We start from the raw sequence: 20,870 nt of genomic DNA, 5'->3' as shown, positions 1-20,870 counted from the left end.
AACAAGAAGGACAGGGGGAAATAGAAGAAAGGGTAGTGAATGGTGGGATGAGGAAACAAAGAAGGTTGTAGAAGAGAAGAAGCGAGCATTCACAGATTGGTTACAAAAGAGGACAGGGGAGTCATATGAGACGTACAAAGAAAAGAAAAGAGAAGTAAAGCAAAAGGTAAAGGAGGCAAAGAGGAGAGCAGATGTGAAATGGGGTAGGAGTATGACAGAAAATTTTGAAAGTAATAAAAAGATGTTTTGGAAAGAAATTAAGAGAGGAAGAGGAGGCAAATCAAGTAGGGAAGAAAAGGTAAAAGGTACAGATGGAGAGTTGATAATGGAAGAGATGGCAGTGAGGGGAAGATGGGCAGAATATTTTAGGGAGTTGCTGAATGTGAAGGAGGATAGGGAAGGAAAGATAGCTGCAGTGGGAAATGCGAAGAAAATGAGAGTGATGAGTGAGGAGAATGGAGGAGAAATAAGGAAGGATGAGGTGAAGGCAGTTGTAAAGATGATGAAAGCAGGTAAGGCACCTGGTCTGGATGGATGTCATGCAGAATGTCTGAAAAAGGGAGGTTCAGTGATGGTGGACTGGTTGGTGAGGTTATTTAATGTTTGCTGGAGAGAGGGTAGAGTACCGGAGGACTGGAGTAGTGCCTGTATAGTTCCTCTTTACAAGGGAAAAGGGGACAAGTGTGAATGTAGTAATTTCAGAGGGATTAGCCTGTTGAGTGTAGTAGGGAAGGCGTATGGGAGGATCTTAATTGAGAGGATTAGGAGAGGAACAGAAGGAGTAATTGGTGAGGAACAGTGTGGTTTTAGGATGGGTAGAGGTTGTGTAGATCAGATCTTTGTGGTAAGACAGATATGTGAGAAAGCTATAGGAGAGGGGAAGGATGTTTTTTGGGCTTTTATGGATCTGGAAAAGGCTTATGATAGGGTAGACAGAAAGGCACTGTGGGAGGTTATGCAGATTTATGGGATAGGAGGAAAGCTTTTGGGAGCTGTCAAGAGTTTTTATGAGAGTAGTAGAGCATGTGTTAGGATTAGAAATGGAGAGAGTGAGTGGTTTGAAGTAAAGGTGGGACTTCGTCAAGGATGCGTTATGTCGCCCTGGCTTTTCAACTTATACATGGATGGGGTGGTGCGAGAGGTGAATGCTAGGGTAGTGAGTCAGGGATTGGAGATGGTTAAAGAGAATGGAGAAAAGTGGGAGGTGAGCCAGCTGTTGTTTGCGGACGACACTGTGCTTGTGGCAGGGTCAGAGGAGGGATTGAGGAAGCTGGTGGCAGAGTTTGGGAGAGTATGTGATAGAAGAAAGCTAAAGATAAATGTGGGTAAAAGTAAGGTGATGAGATGTACAAGGGGTGAAAGTGGCAGTAGACTGGAAGTGAACATTAAGGGAGAGCTACTGGAGGAAGTGGATAGTTTTAGATACTTGGGTGCAAGTGTGGCAGGAGGAAAAGGTGGAGTGAAGGTGGAGGTAGAATGTAGATTGAGAGAAGCGAGTAAATGCCTTGGTGGTTTAAAGAGTGTAATGAGGAATAGACATTTGGGAATGGATGCGAAGAGGAGACTGTATGAAGGAGTGATTGTGCCAACAGCACTGTATGGGGCAGAAACGTGGAACATAAGAGAAGAAGAGAGAAGGAGTTTGAATGTGTTTGAGATGAGGTGTCTGAGAAGTATGGTGGGGGTTACTAGGCTAGATAGAGTGAGAAATGAGGAGGTGAGGAGGAGAACAGGGGTGAAAAAGGATTTGGGAGATAGGGTTGATGAAAGAATATTAGGATGGTTTGGACACATGGAAAGAATGAGTGAAGAAAGACTAGTAAAAGAGGTATGGAAGGCAGATGTGGAGGGAGTGAACATGAGGGGACGTCCTAGGATGAGGTGGATGGATGGGGTGAAGGGGGCTTTGGGGAAGAGGGGAATGTCTGTTGAGGAAGGAAGGGAGAGGACGGAAGACAGAGGTGAGTGGAGAATGGTTGTATATGGATGATGTTGTGACTGCATGAGGAGGAATGGGCGGGGGGATGGGGGGTGGGGTAGTATGTGTGAGTAATTTTTTACGCAGCCCGAAGGGATTTCTCCCCGTCCTCGCCTTATATGCAAAGGGGGACGGAGAGGGGGGGTCGCCGATTAAATGAAGCGGCCTTGCTGTGGATGTACTGTGTCTTGCGACACTGCTTCTGACCCAGGGCGGTGGGCAGGGTGCAGTGATGACCCGTCATCCAGGAGGTGCTCAGATGAGAGGAAGGGTGGGAGGGGTGTGGAGTGTATTTAGGGATGAAATGGGTGGGAGTGTTTTTATGCCTTTCCCTTTTTGGCTACCTCCCTTGGAAGGGGGAAAAGGCCTTGGTATATGTATGTATGTATGTAAGAAAGAATCGGTGGTGAAAGAATTGAAAGATGGGTTGTCGCGCTAAACTTTGCATTAATGACGAAGTGATACAAGCGTGTGTAGATAAGGACAGTGACCGAGCAGCAACATTCTCACTTAGTGATGATGAAATTTTACAATCACTTCCCGATGAACACGCGAAAACGACAGAGGCAGATAGTGAAGAAGACGACCCTGAGATGAAAGTGTCGTGGAAGGATGCAGCGAAGGGTCTAGCGGTGTTTGTGAAATTTGCAGAACAGTGCACAAACAAAGAGGAACAAATTCTAAGCAGAGACATCATATATTTTATGAAAGTTGGAACAAAAAGTTTAGTGAAAGAAAATTTGAGTGTTGAGGTGAACACACCCTCTCAGCCACCAACACTGAAAGCGGCCATTCACAACTCCGTCGTAAAATTATCAGATGATGAATTAGCCAACTGGTGATGCTGTGATGATTATAACTGATGTATATTGATTGGATTTACTCTATACTGATAGAATTTACAATATATAGATATGTGGATGTGTTTATTATTAAAGTGAATTAAGATCTATTAAATAAGTAAAAGAACAATGTAAATAAATGTATTTTTCAAATATCCCTTCCCGTATCCGGCATTTTCTCGTATCCGGTACGTCTTTGGCCCCATTGGTGCCGGATATAAGGGCTTTTACTGTATATGGGTTTGTTTGAGTTTTTGTGCATGTGTGTCTACATGTAATGTCTATATGTTCATTCTGTATTTGTGTGTGAGATTTGGAGTTTCTAGCCTTCCAATCATAAAGAAATTTCAACACTAAATACTATGAGGACTCATTCCAACTTTAAACATGCATCAGTTGTTGAAAAATTCTAGTGTGAAAAAGTGTAAGCCATACAATTCAAGTTGATAAAGGGAGATCTTTTGCCCATTACAGAAACAAAGTGTTAGCCCTGATAAGAGCTTGTATTGTCCTAGCTGTGGGTAATACTATAACATTACATGAACCCTGCATTGCTGTCAACTGGAGCAGTGTTGTGGTGGTGGACAGGGATGCAGTGTTAAATAAGTTTTAACTGTGGATGAAGTAGATTTGTACTTCAACTAGGGTGAAAAAGGCTTTTGGTACAAAGGGACCATAATAGTTCATATGAATTTGCAGTTTTGTATCTGGGAGGTACAGATTATGAGGGGGCAGTTATTGATAAGAATTAAAACATAATAAACTAAAATATTTTAATGATACATGTCTTCATCACAAATAGTCTGGTTGATAATCAATATCCTTTTGTGTATTATTTCTTCCCAAGCTTTTTAACTTTCTTTTTCAATGCATCAATGTCAACATTACTGGAAGTTGTTTTTGTCAATGGTTTATATTCAGGTTCTTCTGGAGCAACAAAAGCCTTTGCTCGTTTCTCTGTCTGCTTTTCTACAACCTCCTTCTTCTTGTCTTCAGGAAGCCTTCTCTTCTTCGCCTTCTTCTGCTCTTCCTGTTTGATGAAGAAACTACCCTCTGCCATATCTTTGTCCACTTTTCGTTCCAATTGGGGAGGTGGGAAGGGTGTATATGGCTTCTTCTCCTTCTTCTTCTTGGGTTGTTTTCTTTGTACATTCTTTGACTTGAAGTTAGGGATAAATCTGGACCAGTCTTCATTCTGCCAATACATGGATATATATACATAAATAAGAATATTTTTATTACATTTCTAATAGATACATGTAATAAGTATATACATACATATATCAAAGGCTTTTCCCCCTTACAAGGGGGAGAGCCAAAAAACAAAGGGATAAAATCCACTCCCACCCAATACATCCCCACATACTGTACTCCCATTCACCAACCCCCTCCTCCCTCCCTCTTATCTTGGCACCTCCTGGATGATGGGTCATACCTACATCTCGCCCACTGCCCTGTGTAGCAAGACATAGCACATCCACAGCAAGGCCATTTCATTTAATTGGAGACCCACCCCTCTCCATACCCTTATGCAGAAAAAGAGAAGTCGGGGAGAAATCCCTTTGGACTACATCAATTTATTATTCACACACACTCCCTCACCCCTCCATCCCCCACTCACTCCCTTCCATGCATCACAGCATCATCCATACACAATCATTCTCCATTCACCCCTATCTTCTGTCTTTTCCCATCCTTCCTCAACAGACATTCCCCTCTTTCCCAATGGCCCTTTCACCCCATCCATCCATCTCATCTATGGTTGCCCCCTCATGTTCACTCCTTCCACCTCTGCCTTCCACACCTCTTTTACATATCTTTCTTCACATTATTTCCATGTGTCCAAACCATCCCAATACTCTTTCATCTACCCTATCTCCCAACTCCCTTTCCACCTCTATTCCCTCCTCACCTCCTCGTTTCTCTCTCTATCCAGCCTATCATACTTCCCAGGCACCTCACCTCAAACACATTCAAACTCCTCCTCTCCTCCTCTTATGTTCCATGTTTCTGCCCCATACAGTGCTGTCAGCACAATCATTCATTCATACAATCTTCTCTTAGCATCCACTCACAAATGTCTCTTTCTCATTACACTTTTTAATCCTCCAAGACATTTACTCATTTCTCTCAATCTACATTCTACCTCAAGCTCCAATCCTCCCTTTCTTGCCACATTTGCACCCAAATATCTAAAACTATCCACTTCCTTCAGTTTCTCTCCCTTAATAATCACTTCCAGTTTGCTGCCACATTCTCCCCTTGTACATATCATCTTACATTTACCCACATTTATCTTCAACTAACTTCTTTCGCACACCTTCCCAAACTCTGTCACTAACTTCCTTATCCCCTACAGCATCAGCGGCATACATTGTATGCCACAATTGTTTTATGGATTGAGTGTTGTCGGCAGCATATGTCATATACCGTAATTTCAAATACCAAAAATAGGCATTAAGTCAAGGGTTAAATCTGTGGTAATAACCAAGTAGCCCTATCCATTGGCTATAAAAGGCACCCAAAATCTTTTATTTATTGACAAAACTGGCAACCCTGGCAGCAATTTTTCAGGGGTAACTTGGGGTATAAAATCAGCCTTTAGGATGTAATTTAGGAGATTCTGGTGTATGAGGAGGTGAAGTAGTATTTCGACAGTTAGGCAGGTACTATTTAATATGTATTCAGACATATAGAACTGGCAATTTCATACTGCCAATTTTCATAATAAATGCATAATACAAAATGTGGCCGGGCAATAATGGCGTGGTGGATGCTTATTAAAACATTTACCAAAACAATAAGAAACACCACAATCACCTATCCTCTATGAAATTATATATATATATATTTATATATATATATATATATATATATATATATATATATATATATATATATATACATATATATAATCACGAAGAACCCACAGTCGGAATAAAAAGGAAACTTTAGAAGAATGTGTAACTTATATATTTCGGCTAATAGCTATAGCCCTCTTCAGGAAAGTACAGATTACAAGAATTTGCAGAGACAAGTACAATGAGATATGAGTAGAAGGGGAACAAGCAGAGTTAAAACAGGACGACCCGTCACCCAGGCCGGAGTCAGAGGTGAGGGAATGTGTGGGTGGAGGTGTGAGGTCATGGGAAAGGGCAGGAGGAAGGGTCAGGAGGGTGATAATTCTTAACCAAGCGGCTCACAGCTAGCCATGAGATAATGTCCGGGGACCATTGACCTTTGGAGATGTTCAGGTTCGGACATTCTTCGATTAAGGCTGATTCAACAATTTTTCTTCTAAAACTACAGTTGGACTTGAACAAAATTTTGGCCTTGTCCCAGTCAAGACTGTGATTTTTGGTACTGACATGTTGGAACACCGCGGAATTTTCTTGGGCATACCTAATGGATCTTTTGTGCTCCATTAACCTGGTGTTAAGATCCCTTCCGGTTTGACCAAGGTACATTAAATCACAGTCTTTACAAGGAAGGCTATACACTCCTGGGGACTCATTTCCCTTCAACCTTTGATGAACATTAACAATTTGTTTGTGAACCATGTTAGGATAATGATAGGCAACTGTGAGACGCTTGTTGGGAATTAATTTAAAAGAAGAACTGATGGAGTTACAATATGGAATTTTTAAAACATCTTTGAAAGAGGGTTGTGTGGTGGGAACTGAATTTTTAAAGTGGCTGGCTCTAGCCTTGCTGAGGGCTTGATCCAAGAACCAGGACGGGTATGCCAAATTCAAAAGTTGTCTTTTGATGAGGTTGATTTCCCGGTCCAAGAATCTAGGACTGCAAATCCTAAAAGCTCTCAAGAAAAGGCCGGAGGCAACACTCTTCTTGACTTTGTCGGGATGGTTGCTAAAAAAGTGAAGATAACTACCTGAATGGGTGGGTTTTCTATAAACTGTAAAAAATAATTCTCCATCAATCCTTCTAATTAAAATGTCTAGGAAAGGGATCTGATGACATTCTTCCCATTCCATCTTGAATTTGATGTTTGGGGATAAATGATTAAACTTGTCCAGAAATACCTCGAACGCACCCCACCTATCATCCCACGCTGAGAAAATGTCATCCACATAACGGAACCAAATCATCTCAGGTGGTTTGATGGTGCACTCTGTTACCCACCATCAAACCACCTTTTTATTCCGACTGTGGGTTCTTCGTGATTATTAAATACATATGTGCCACAACATTTTGTCATAGTGATATATATATATATATATATATATATACAGGCACACCTCGACTTACGTCGTTTCGACTTACGTCGTTTTCGAAGATACGTCGGTTTTCAAAAATAATATGGAAAAAAAATTCAAGTTGTCGTTTTACTTGACTTTACGTCGGTCAGCCAATAATGGAATCGCATAAACACCAAAAAACGTTTCAAGCAATTCATGTTACAATAAATAAGAATAAAAGCATGTAAAATTATATCAAGATTCAGTAACTGCTAAAATATATACCATAAAGTAGTATGGCCTAGTCCACTAGAACATGAAATCGCAACGGTACTTCCAATACGTATTTACCGTAAGCGGCGTCTCGACTCCCGCAATTCTTTTGGATTATTATCTGTTTACTGAAGTTTTGTAAATTTTCTCATTAACATTCACTTGTAACTGTAATATTTGCCCCCATGCCTCCTAAGAAAAGTTCTAGTGAAAGTGCTAAGTGTCATGCTATTTCGCTGGAGGAGAAAATGGCGATAAAACGTCATTGTACATACATATACCAAGGCTTTTTCCCCCTTCCAAGGGAGGTAGCCACAAAGGGAAAGGCATAAAAACACTCCCACCCATTTCATCCCTAAATACACTCCACACCCCTCCCACCCTTCCTCTCATCTGAGCACCTCCTGGATGACGGGTCATCCCTGAACCCTGCCCACCGCCCTGGGTCAGAAGCAGTGTCGCAAGACACAGTACATCCACAGCAAGGCCGCTTCATTTAATCGGCGACCCCCCCTCTCCGTCCCCCTTTGCATATAAGGAGAGGACGGGGAGAAATCCCTTCGGGCTGCGTCAAAATTTACTCACACATACTACCCCACCCCCCACCCCCCCGCCCATTCCTCCTCATGCAGTCACAACATTATCCATATACAACCATTCTCCACTCACCTCTGTCTTCCGTCCTCTCCCTTCCTTCCTCAACAGACATTCCCCTCTTCCCCAAAGCCCCCTTCACCCCATCCATCCACCTCATCCTAGGACGTCCCCTCATGTTCACTCCCTCCACATCTGCCTTCCATACCTCTTTTACTAGTCTTTCTTCACTCATTCTTTCCATGTGTCCAAACCATCCTAATATTCTTTCATCAACCCTCTCTCCCAAATCCTTTTTCACCCCTGTTCTCCTCCTCACCTCCTCATTTCTCACTCTATCTAGCCTAGTAACCCCCACCATACTTCTCAGACACCTCATCTCAAACACATTCAAACTCCTTCTCTCTTCTTCTCTTATGTTCCACGTTTCTGCCCCATACAGTGCTGTTGGCACAATCACTCCTTCATACAGTCTCCTCTTCGCATCCATTCCCAAATGTCTATTTCTCATTACACTCTTTAAACCACCAAGGCATTTACTCGCTTCTCTCAATCTACATTCTACCTCCACCTTCACTCCACCTTTTCCTGCTACACTTGCACCCAAGTATCTAAAACTATCTAAAAACGTCATTGTAATGGTGAAAAAGTTGTATCGATTGCACGATGTTTTGGAGTAAGTCGGACAACTGTATCAACGATTGTGCATAATAAAGACAAGATTTTAACACATGTCACATCTGAAGCCCCATTGATGAAGAACACGATCATCAACAAGAAAAGAGGTAAGATATTTGAAGAAATGGAAAATCTTCTTTCGATTTGGGTTGATAGGAGGAATCGTCAGAATGCAAATCTTAGTCAAGAGCTCATTCAGGAAAAAGCGTTGCCTTTGTTTGAGGACCTAAAGGAAAAATATCCAGATGAGAAAGATGTAGATTTCAAAGCAAGTCCTGGATGGTGTATGAGATATAAAAACAGGAGAAATTATCACTTCCTTAAAAGACAAGGTGAAATCACATCAGCTGACGAACAAGCAGCAGCGGAATTTCCTGCTACACTGAAGAAAATCATCGAAGAAAACGGGTTTCTTCCTGAGCAAATTTTCAACGTAGACGAAACAGGATTATATTGGAAGAAATTACCAGATCGTTCATTTGTTTCCAAGGAAGAGAAAACGATTCCAGGTTACAAGGTCTCAAAAGAACGTGTGACCATAATGTTGGGAGGTAACTGTGCAGGAGATTTTAAATTAAAGCCTCTGTTTGTTTATCATGCACACAACCCCCGTGCCCTGAAGAATATACCCAAAGCATCTCTCCCTGTTATATGGATGGCTAACTCAAAAGCTTGGGTCACTGTTGTTATTTTCGAAGATTGGTTTTTCAATAATTTTGTCCCAGCAGCAGAGAAGTATTGTAAGGAGAAGGGGATTCCTTTTAAGGTTTTACTTATCTTAGATAATGCTCCTGGCCACCCACAAAACATCGCAGATTTTCACCCCAACATTACCGTCATATACCTCCCCCCAAACACTACGTCTATTCTCCAGCCAATGGATCAGGGGATAATTGCTATCTTCAAACGTTATTATATGAAGCGTACGCTATGGCAAGCAATAGCTGCAATTGAAATGGATGAGTCTATCACACTTCGCGACTTTTGGAAGGGATATGACATCTACAAAGCTTTACAGAATGTAACAGCAGCATGGAATGATGTTCAGAGCACTGCTATGAATGGTGTATGGAAAAAGCTATGCCCGCAATTTGTGCACGAGTTTAAGGGCTTCGATACTGTTGTTGTCAACAAAGATTTGGTTACAATGAGCAAAGAGCTGGATATGAATTTGGAGGAAGAGGATTTCACAGATTTATTTGAAAAAGACAAGGAGTTACTGACGAACAAGGATTTGATGGAACTTCAGGAGCAACAAAAGAAAGAAGAAGAAGAGGATGATGAATCTGAGCCACGCCACTTCACCATTAAGAAAATGGAGGAAGCATTTGCACACATCGAAAAAGGTCTTGCTATGTTTGAGGATATGGAACCAAATGGTCAACGCTTTTCCAAGATAATGGGGGCTTGTTATGAAGCTTTTGCTCCTTATAATCTAATCCTTGAAGAAAAGAACAAGAAGACGGTTCAAGGCACTCTTGACCAGTTTTTACGCGTCGAACGACGAGAATCAGCTGATGTTGATGTCGACAATACCCAGCCATCTACGTCTACAACGTAAACATCAACATATTGTATCTACTGTTTTGGTAAACTGAAAATACATTAAAGTTTTTCACTTATTACAATATGATTATATGTAAGCTTGAAATAGTTTTTATTTCTTTGTTTTTTGTTTTGTTTTACCGTATGTTATTGACAATGCATTCATAGAGTATAGCACCGCGAAATAGCAACGCGTAAACATCGACATAATGTATGTACTGCATTGGTAAATTAAAAATACTTTATTCAATTTTTCACTTATTACAAAATGATTGTAAGCTTAAACTAGTTTTTATCTATTTGTTTTTTGTTTTGTTTCACCGTATGTAATTGACAATGCATTCATAAAGTACAGCAAATTGTACGTATTGATGAATAAGTACAGGTACTTTTTATACTTTATTACAAAATGATACATAAATGTTCTGTTTGGAAACTTAAAATAGATTTTTATTAACCTTGTTTAATAAAAAATGCAATCAAAAGTAAAATAAAGTACTGAAAAATGGCTATTGGCAGTTTAGCCTAGGCTACAGCAGGCCTACCTAGCCTACTTGTAAGCAAATTCGACTTCGTCGTTTTTCGACTTACGTCATGTCTCCTGGAACCAATTAACGACGTAAGGTGAGGTGTACCTGTATATATGTATATATGTATGCATGTATATATATATATTTTTATATATATATATATATATATATATATATATATATATATATATATATATATATATATAAAGTACCAAAAAATCAATTTACCACATAGTGATAAATATTTGCCAAAAAATCCACAAAAACTATTTATAAACATGTTATCCATAAGTGTCAGACTATTACGGGCAACTGTACATTGACCTGAAACATCATGTCAAAGTCCTTCAGTCTCTGAAATTCTAACAAACCTTCCCCAAAAAAATAAGATAGATGTTCTTGTTGAACCCGCGTGAGGAGTGAGAGAAAGTCTACAGATTTTCTACCAAACTTTCACACGCATATCTCAACAAAATCGACCCAGTTTTCCCACTTCTAGGCTAAAATGAGTCAAAATAAGCAAGATTTGTTGGTTTTACATCATTTTGCTACTGTCCCTCTGTTATGCTGGCCCCCAACCCTTTGTTGCTGTCCTGTACCATTTCTCTGAATTTCATTTCCTTGTTTCGCCTACCCTGTGGTGGGGGGAAAAGAATGCTGCCATCAAGTATTTCCATTTGGAACATAAGAGGCGAGAAAAACGGGACGGGGATTGGGACCAGGCATCCTTCCCCTTGTAGCCCCACAGGGGGAATTCCTAAATAAAGTAAAGGCATAAGAGGGTCTAGGAGTTTTCCAACCAGCACCCTAAGGTTTGGGTCTTTTAATGTGCATGGATGTGGTACCGATAAGAGTAAAAGGAAAGAGGTAGTATGTTTGTGAAAAGAAAGATGTGTTGGCTTTGAGTGAAACTAAGTTGAGAGGGAAGGGCGAGTGTGAGTTTGGGAGTGTAGTTGGAAGGTTATCAGGAGTGAAGAGAGAGAGAGAGAGAAAAGGGGTGGCTATACTAGTAAGTGAAGAGATAGGTAAACGTGTAGTGGAGTGGAAGGAGGTTTCCTCAAGGATAATGTGGATGAAGGTGAGACTGGGAAAGGAGATGTGGGTTTTTTGTAAGTGCATATGGGCCTGGTAGTGAGAAGAGTGTAGAAGAAAGGGAGGTTTTTTGGATAGATTTAAATGAGTGCATAGCCCCTTCCATACGGTGCCGCCTACGTAGGCGTCATGAGGAGCAAGTGGATTCGCGACGCTGCCATATCGGCGTCTTGATTATATTTATTGTAGTCGCCCCTGTGTTTTTACATTCTCCCAAATATGCCCTGAATCCCATTCTCTGTGGTTTTCAAAATTCGCGGGTGAAAGAGAGAACGATCGATATAAGCGGTGACTATATTTTATGATGCGAGTACGGCTGGCATTGGCTGCTGCCCGCGAGATTTAAGTCCCGTAGTGAAGTGGATAGAGGGATTAGGGAGAAATGTCAATGTAATAGTATTGAAAGACCTTAAAGCTAGGGTAGGAAATGATCCAATTGATGGAGTGGTTGGGAAATGTGGAGTTCCAGGAAAGAATCATAGTGGAGAGTTGATGGTGGAGACGTGTCTAGAAAGAGAGTTGATGGTAGCAAATACAGTGTTTAGGAAGAAAGTCAAGCATAAGTACACATGGGAGAGGGTGGTGGAAGGAAGGGTGGTAGATAGAGCGTTAATGGATTACGAAGTGGTAGACAGGATTATGATAGGAAGAGTTAAGGATGTACATGTGCTAAGGGGAGAGGGTGGGGGAAGGTAAGTTGAGAGTGGAGGATAGATGGAGAAAGTGGAAAAGGACATAAGGTAGGGAGGTATTTAGAATGAACTCTTTAAATGAAAAGGAAATGGAATACAAGAAGAAGCTGAGAGAGGAGTGGGAGGGAGTGAAGGATAGAGTAGAGCTAGGAGAGGAGGAGGAATGGGGATGGTACAAGGAGGGAGTCACAAAGTGTGCAAAGATGGTGTGTGGAACAAGAAGGACAGGAGGAAATAGAAGGAAGGGTAGTGAATGGTGGGATGAGGAAACAAAGAAGGTTGTAGAAGAGAAAAAGCAAGCTTTCACAGATTGGTTACAAAATAGGACAAGGGAGTCATGTGAGAGGTACAAAGAAAAGAGAAGAGAAGTAAAGGAGGCAAAGAGGGAAGCAGATGTGAAACGGGGTAATAGTATGACAAATTTTTTAAATAAAAAGATGTTTTGGAAAGAAATTAAGAGAGGAAGAGGAGGCGAATCAAGTAGAGAAGAAAAGGTAAAAGGTGCAGATGGAAATATGATAATGGAAGAGAAGGCAGTAAGGGAAAGATGGGCAGAATATTTTAAGGAGTTGCTAAATGTGAAGGAGAATAGGGAGGGAAAGATAGTTGCAGTGGGAAAATGACTGTGATGAGTGAGGAAAATGGAGGAGAAATAAGGAAGGATGAAGTGAAGACAGCTGTTAAGATGAGAGCAGGTAAGGCACCTGGTATGGATGGATGCCATGCAGAGTGTCTAAAAAAAAAAAGGAGGTACAGTGGTGGTGGACTGGCTGGTGAGGTTATTTAATGTTTGCTGGAGAGAGGGTAGAGTGCCAGAGGACTGGAGGAGTGCCTGTATAGTTCCACTTTACAAGGGAAAAGGGGACAAATGTGAGTGTAGTAGTTTCAGAGGGATTAGTTTGTTAAGTGTAGTTGGGAAGGCTTATGGGAGGATCTTGATTGAGAGGATTAGGAGAGGAACAGAGGGAGTAATTGGTGAGGAACAGTGTGGATTTAGGACAGGTAGAGGTTGTGTACATCAGATCTTTGTGGTAAGACAGATATGTGAGAAAGCTATAGGAAAGGGGAAGGATATTTCTTGGGCTTTTATGGATATGGAAAATGCTTACGACAGGATAGACAGGAACGCACTGTGGGAGGTTTTGCAGATACATGGGATAGGAGGAAGCTTCTAGGAGCCGTCAAGAGTTTTTACAAGAGTAGTTGAGCATGTGTCAGGATTAGAAATATAGAGTGAGTGGTTCGAGGTAAAGGTGGGACTTCGTCAGGGATGTGTTATGTTGCCCTGGCTGTTCAACTTATATATGGATGGCGTGGTGCGAGAGGTAAATGCGAGTGTGGTGGGTCAGGGATTGGAGATGTTTAAAGAAAATGTAGAAAAGTGGGAGGTGAGCCAGCTGTTGTTTGCTGACGACACTGCGCTTGTAGCAGGATCTGAGGAGGGATTGAGGAAGTTGGTGATAGAGTTTGGGAGAGTGTATGAAAGAAGAAAGTTGAAGATGTGGGTAAAAGTAAGGTGATGAGATGTACAAGGGGTGAAAGTGGCAGTAGACTGGAAGTGAGCATTAAGGGAGAGTGACTGGAGTAAGTGGATAGTTTTAGATACTTGGGTATGAATGTGGCAGGAAAGGGTGGAGTGGAGGTGGAGGTAGAATGTAGATTGAGAGAAGCGAGTAAATGCCTTGGTGGATTAAAAAGTGTAATGAGGAATAGACATTTGGGAATGGAGGCTAAGAGGAGATTGTATGATGGAGTGATTGTGCCAACAGCACTGTATGGGGCAGAAACATGGAACATAAGAGAGGAAGAGAAAATGAGTTTGAATGTGTTTGAGATAAGGTGTCTGAGAAGTATGATGGGGGTTACTAGGCTAGATAGAGTGAGAAATGAGGAGGTGAGGAGGAGAACAGGGGTAGTAAGGAAGTTGGGAGATAGGGTTGATGAAAGAGTATTAGGATGGTTTGGACACATGGAAAGAATGAGTGAAGAAAGACTAGTAAAAGAGGTTTGGAAGGTACATGTAGAGGGAGTGAACATGAGGGGGCGACCTAAGATGAGATGGATAGATGGGGTGAAAGGGGCTTTGGGGAAGAGGGGAATGTCTGTTGGGGAAGGATGGAAGAGGACAGAAGACGGTTGTACATGGATGATGATGTGATGCATGAGGTGGAATGGGTGGGGGAGGGGGGAGGTAGTATGTGTGAGAAAAATTTGACACAGGCTGAAGGGATTTCTCCCCATCTTCTCTTTTTCTGCATAAGGGGACAGAGAGGGGGTCGCCGATTTAATGAAGCGACACTGCCTCTGACCCAGGGCAGTAGACAAGATGGAGAGATGACCATCATCCTGAAGGTGCCAAGATAAGAAGGAGGGTAGAGGGTGGAGGGGAGTGGAGTGTATTAGGGATGAAATAAGTGTGAATGGTTTTTATGCCTTTTTCTTTTTGTCTACCTCCCTTGTAAGGGGGAAAAAGCCTATGGTATATGTATGTACATCATTTTGAGCTGATTTAAGAAAAAAAAATTGATTTTGGCTCCAACGCTGGGGGTGGGAGCATACACAATTTTCACCAAGTAATGTATGGGTTAATCCCTCCTCTGATCCTGCTACAAGTGGAGTGTCGTCAGCAAACAACTGGCTTATCTCCCACATTTCTCTATTTTCTTTAACCATCTCCAATCCCCAGCCCGTTACCCTTGCATCTACCTCTCACACCACCCTATCTATATATAAATTGAACAGCCAGGGTGACATAACACATCCCTGACAAAGTACCACCTTTACCTCAAACCACTCCCTCTCCTCCTTGGGGATCGGTGCCATCTGCGTAGAGCTGATGGCCAGGGGTAAATGCTGCTGTTTGGCCCCCAACTCTTGGGGTTGGGGGGTGGTCCCACGACGTAGACGTTGCAGCTAAATTTAATCTATACATGCATGACTTACCCACGCCAGACACCTCAGAAATACAAATCTCTTCTTACGCAGACGACATAACAATCACATGCACACATCGTAACACAGACAAAGCTGCAGAAATAATCCAGCCTTACCTTGACACACTCAACACATGGTTCATCACAAACAGACTCAAAATAGCTCCAACCAAATCTACAGCAACACTTCTCACCAACTGGACAAAAGAACACAAATACATACCTCATCTCTACATCAACAACACTCTAATACCACACACAAACACACCGAAAATTCTTGGTGTAACATACGATACATCCATGTCTTTCAAACAACACCTCACAAACATAAAAAACAAATGCACACCTAGACTTAACGCACTTAAGTCAATCACTGGAACAACATTTGGACAAAACAAAGAAACTAATATAACAATATACAAACAATGTATACGCTCAGTGATGAATTATGCGAGTCCTGCATGGGCTCCTAATCTCAGTGAGACACACCACAACACCCTTCAAATCATACAAAACAAAGCCCTAAAAACAATTACAGGCTGCACAAATACATCACCTACAGACCATTTACACCATGAAACAAAAGTCCTCAAAGTCAAGGAACACCTCGACATGAGAGGCACACAAACACTTGCTGCAGCCACCACAAACACATCACACCCGTTACACTACATAGCAGAACACCCACACACACCAAGAAACATTAAAACTACACCCAAAGACCTTTATTACACAAAGATACTCTCTTCTCTTCCTCCACAACCACCAAATACCAGCCTCCGGAAACATATTCATAATCATATCACTCACCGCTCCATTAACACACTGAAAGACAACACACTGCTGCATGCCAGACCCCCTGATATCCACCCTTCTGAATCCTCTCTCCCACGTAAGGACAGAGTCCACTTGGCCAGACTGCGATGCGGTCACCACCCAGCACTTCTAAGCTACCAGAGGAGGCTGGACGACCGTGTTGTGAACAGCTGCCCAGGATGTAACACTTCACCCCATACCATACAACACATAATGGAAGACTGCATTATACACAATCATGCACGCAAACAACACAACATACACTCTATAAAGGATTTGTGGGAAAACCCAGTCTCGGCTGTGGCCTTCCTTGGGGAGACGGGACTGCTCGGACAGACAGTCTAGGGAACGACAACAACAACAACCACTCCCTCTCTCAATTTCGGATTCTAACACAGGCTCTACTACTCTTGTAAAAACTCTTGACTGCTCTTAACAATTTTCCTCTTAAGCCATACATCTGCAATACCTCCCACAGTGCCTTTCTGTTTACCCTGTCATGAGCTTTTTCCAAATCCATGAAGTCCCGAAAAACATCCTTACCTCTTCCTAAAACTTCCTCACCTATCTGCTTTACCACAAATATCTGATCCACACAACCCTTGCCTGTCTAAAACCCACACTGTTCCTCACCAATTACTCCCTCTGTTCCTCTCCTAATCCTCTCAATCAAAACCCTCCCACAAGCCTTCCGAACTACATCCAACAAACTGATCCCTCTGAAACTACTACACTCACACTTGTCCTCTTTTCCCTTGTAAAGTGGAACTATACAGGCACTCCTCCAGTCCTCCGGCACTCTACCCTCTTTTAGACAAACATTAAATAACCTCACCAGCCAGTCCACCATCACTGTATCTCCCTTTTTTAGACACTCCACATGACACCCATCAAACCCAATTGCCTTACCTGCTCTCATCATTTTAAAACTGCTTTCACCTCATCTTTCCTTCTTTCTCCTCCATTTTCCTCACTCATCATGGTCATTTTCTTAGCATTCCCCACTCCCACTATCTTTCCCTCCCCCACCACAGGGTTAGGCAAAAAAAGGAAATGAATATTCAGAGAAATGGTACAGGACAGCAACAAGGGGTTGGGGGACAGCATAACAGAGGGACAGTCACAGTATAATAAAAGTGTCACCATTTCTCTATGAACAGAGACTTCCTCTATCACAGACAAAATGATGTGAGGCTCTGGTCTGTAGGGGCTCCCAATGTAGACCCTAAAGTATCAACTGCATGCTACTTTGCCACAATAACATGCAGCCAATACCCCAGACAGGGATAAATACATTTAGGAACTACCTAAATTACTCTGCCCATCTTCCTCTCACTGCCGTCTCTTCTATCATCTATCTGCACCTTTTACCTTTTCTTCTCTACTTGATTCGCCTCCTCTTCCTCTCTTAATTTCTTTCTGTTATACTCTTACCCCATTTCACATCTGCTCTCCTCTTTGCCTCTATCTTATGCTTTACTTCTCTTTTCTTTGTTCCTCTCATATAATTCTCTCATCCTATTTTGTAACCAATCTATGAATACTGTATTTTACGGACTATAGCCCGCACCGTTATATGACCCGCACCCCCTTACACCTTACTGAAAATCCACACAAGACACGCACCGCTGTATGACCCGCAGTCATATGGCATGCACGGCAGTGTAGATCCAACGATGTATAATACCCATGCATGGGTGGCCACAGGCACAGCTCATGGCGGTTGTTGTTACGGCTGGCCGTTGATGTGGTGATCAAAGTAATTTCAAAGCTGAGGCTTTTCTTAAATTTTCTGTTTCATCAATGATATCTTGCTTTTCAGGATTCATCACACGTCAAAGGCCGACACGTACGTACACAAGCCTTCCGAACTACATCCAACAAACTGATCCCTCTGAAACTACTACACTCACACTTGTCCTCTTTTCCCTTGTAAAGTGGAACTATACCTGATATTTCCCCACTCTCTCCCCTTAAAACATGTACATCCAAAACTCTTCCTACTATTCTCCTGGTTACCACTATGTAGTCCATTAACAGCCTATCTACCACCCTTCCATTCACCACCCTCTCCCATGTGTACTTATGCTTGACTTCTTAACCACTTCACTCCGGGCCAAAATCTCGCTGGCAGCATTAGCTGCCAGACGTACGATGTTGCATCATAATACTCGCATCATAAAAAATAGTCACCGCTTATATCGATCGTTCTCTCTTTCACCCGTGAATTTTGATAACCATAGAAAATGTGATGAAGCCAGTTTAGAGAGTACGTCAGTTACGCAGGGACGACTACAATAAATATAATCAAGACGCCGATATGGCAGCCTCGCGTATCCACTTGCTCCTCATACCGCCTACGTAGGTGGCACCGTATGGAAGAGGTTAAACAGTGTATCTGCTATCTCTACCATCAACTCTCCACTATGATTTTTTCCTGGAACTCCACACTTCCCAGCCACTCCTATTGGTTCATTTCTTACCCTAGCATTAACCCCTTCCATACGGTGCCGCACACGTAGGCGTCATGGGGAGCGAGTGTATTCGCGAGGCTGCCATATCGGCGTCTTGATTATATTTATTGTAGTCGCCCCTCCATAATGACATTCTTTCTAATTCTTTTGTAATCGCATTTTCTATGGTTATCAAAATTCACGGGTGAAGAGAGAACGATCGATATAAGCGGTGACTATATTTTATGATGCGAGTATTATTACGACACGTCGTACGGCTGGCATTGGTTGCTGCCACCGAGATCTAAGTCCATGACGCCTACGTGTGCGGCACCGTATGGAAGGGGTTAAGATCTCCCAATACATTAATATTTCCCCCTACACCCTCTATGCACTCATTTAAATCTATCCAAAAAGCCTCACCACCAGGCCCATATTCACTTACAAAAACCCACCTCTTCTTTCCCAGATTCACCTTCATCCTCATTAACCTTGAAGAAATCTTCCACTCCACCACATGTTTAACTATCTCTTCACTTACTAGTGTAGCCACCCCTTCCCTCCCTCATCCTTTTTTCACTCTTCACACCCTCCCAACTATATTCCCAAAATCACACTTGCCCCTCCTTTTCAACTTAATTACACTTAATGCCAACACATCCATTTTCTCACAAACATACTATCTCTTCCCTTAACTTTCATCTGTACCACATCCACACAATAAAAGACCCAAAACATAGTGTTCTGGTTGGAAAACTCCCAAACCCTCTTATGCCTTTGCTTTTTTTTTTTTAGGAATTTCCCCTTTGGTGTTACAGAGAGAAGGATGCCTAGTCCTATCCCCATCCTATTTTTGTCACATTTTACAACTCAAATGGAAAAACTGGGTGGCAGTATACTTTTCCCCCACCACAGGATTTGGCAAATGGTAACTGGCAGCTATTATTTTCAAACTATATGAACTTACCACAATGCAGCTAAGTAATATGCTCACTCACTGCACTGTTTATGTACATTGATGCACTACAGTCTAATGGAGCATCAAGTGCAGCATCAAGTCAAAGTAACTGACAGTATGTGTACCATTGCCATTTTCTTGTATTTTTCTGATATATTACAATGAAAACCACAAAATTAATAAAAAGAATTTGAAATGCCTCAGGTACCAAGAAGTCTTGATAACTGTTCCAGTACCTGTTTATATGCTTTTTTATGACTTCTAGTCTTAAATAAAACAATGAACATTTTAAAATATTTTTAACCTTTTCAGTGAAATGCCTACCTTCATTTTTGGATCCTGTGACAACTGCTTCTTGATCATAAGAGTTTTAAGGAGGTACACTGGATGAATATTTTCCATCGTTTGTTCTACAACACGGATTACCTAAAATATATATATAAATGTTTAACAATAGAAATTGACCACCTTCACTTATCTATTATCACCAGATAACTATTTTTTAGAAGAAACCAATAACAGGTACCTTGCAAGTGGTCCTGCAAATGGCAGAGTCTGTTCCTGCTATTCATTATCAAAACCCAACAGCCCCCCTCACCTCCATATGGAGATGCAGACCTTGACACTCATTTGATAGAGATGGAGAGACAATGGATGTATTTTATGTAAATATATATATATGTATATATATATATATATATATCTATATATCTATATATATATACAGTAGTGGGATTCAAATTTTTCGTCAGCCGGTTCTGTTATAGTTGGTGTATTTCCATCTGACACTAATTTGCAACCACTTCTTAGCCACATTTTCTTTATATTATTGTTATCAATTAAATATTCTAACTAGAAATATGGAAAACTAACAATATTATATTTAAAATGCATCTCTGGCTGCCAAACGTAAAAAATATTCAAATATTTACATACGAAAAACCTGAAAAATTGTCAGGTGGAAAAAAAAATGGGGTATAGACCTGGGTGCCAACCTATAGTTAGTCTCGTGATCAAAAAATTCGATTTGGGCAACCTAGTGCAGGTGTATTTATTTTTTTACGGACGCATGTTTGTGTGGGGGTAGTGTGTGCATGTGTAGGCTATGTATGTGCTTACACGTGTGCATATGTGTACATGTACATGAGTATGTGTGTGCATGTGTGCAATGCATTTGTGTTATTTATAAACAAACATGTTTGTGTGGGTAGGCCTAAGGAGTGTGTATGAGAGTGTGTGTATGTATGTCCATAATTATAATAAAATGTAGTTTAATAACACAAATAT

The 20,870-nt window shown here is 41.5% G+C and overlaps 1 protein-coding gene across 5 annotated transcripts in view; it reads right to left on the bottom strand.

Annotated features, from left to right (window-relative positions):
* Nucleotides 1–3,579: 3,579 nt before the first annotated feature.
* Nucleotides 3,580–20,870, bottom strand: part of dbe (KRR1 small subunit processome component homolog dbe) — a 51,508-nt gene continuing 34,217 nt past the window's right edge. For all 5 annotated transcript variants that reach the window (XM_076213796.1, XM_076213792.1, XM_076213795.1 and 2 more), the window contains 2 exons: nucleotides 19,908–20,009; nucleotides 3,580–4,015 (listed from right to left, as the gene is read on the bottom strand). In XM_076213796.1, the coding sequence (XP_076069911.1) occupies nucleotides 3,653–4,015; nucleotides 19,908–20,009 (465 nt within the window). In that variant the 3' untranslated portion in view covers nucleotides 3,580–3,652. The remainder of the gene's footprint in view (nucleotides 4,016–19,907; nucleotides 20,010–20,870) is intronic.

The sequence above is a fragment of the Oratosquilla oratoria genome, chromosome 32 (genome assembly GCF_046742065.1).
Source record: "Oratosquilla oratoria isolate Oo_2021 chromosome 32, ASM4674206v1, whole genome shotgun sequence".
Lineage (NCBI taxonomy): Eukaryota > Metazoa > Arthropoda > Malacostraca > Stomatopoda > Squillidae > Oratosquilla > Oratosquilla oratoria.
The sequence above is the reverse complement of the archived record's forward strand: the minus strand, read 5'-3'. Positions and strand labels throughout refer to the sequence as shown.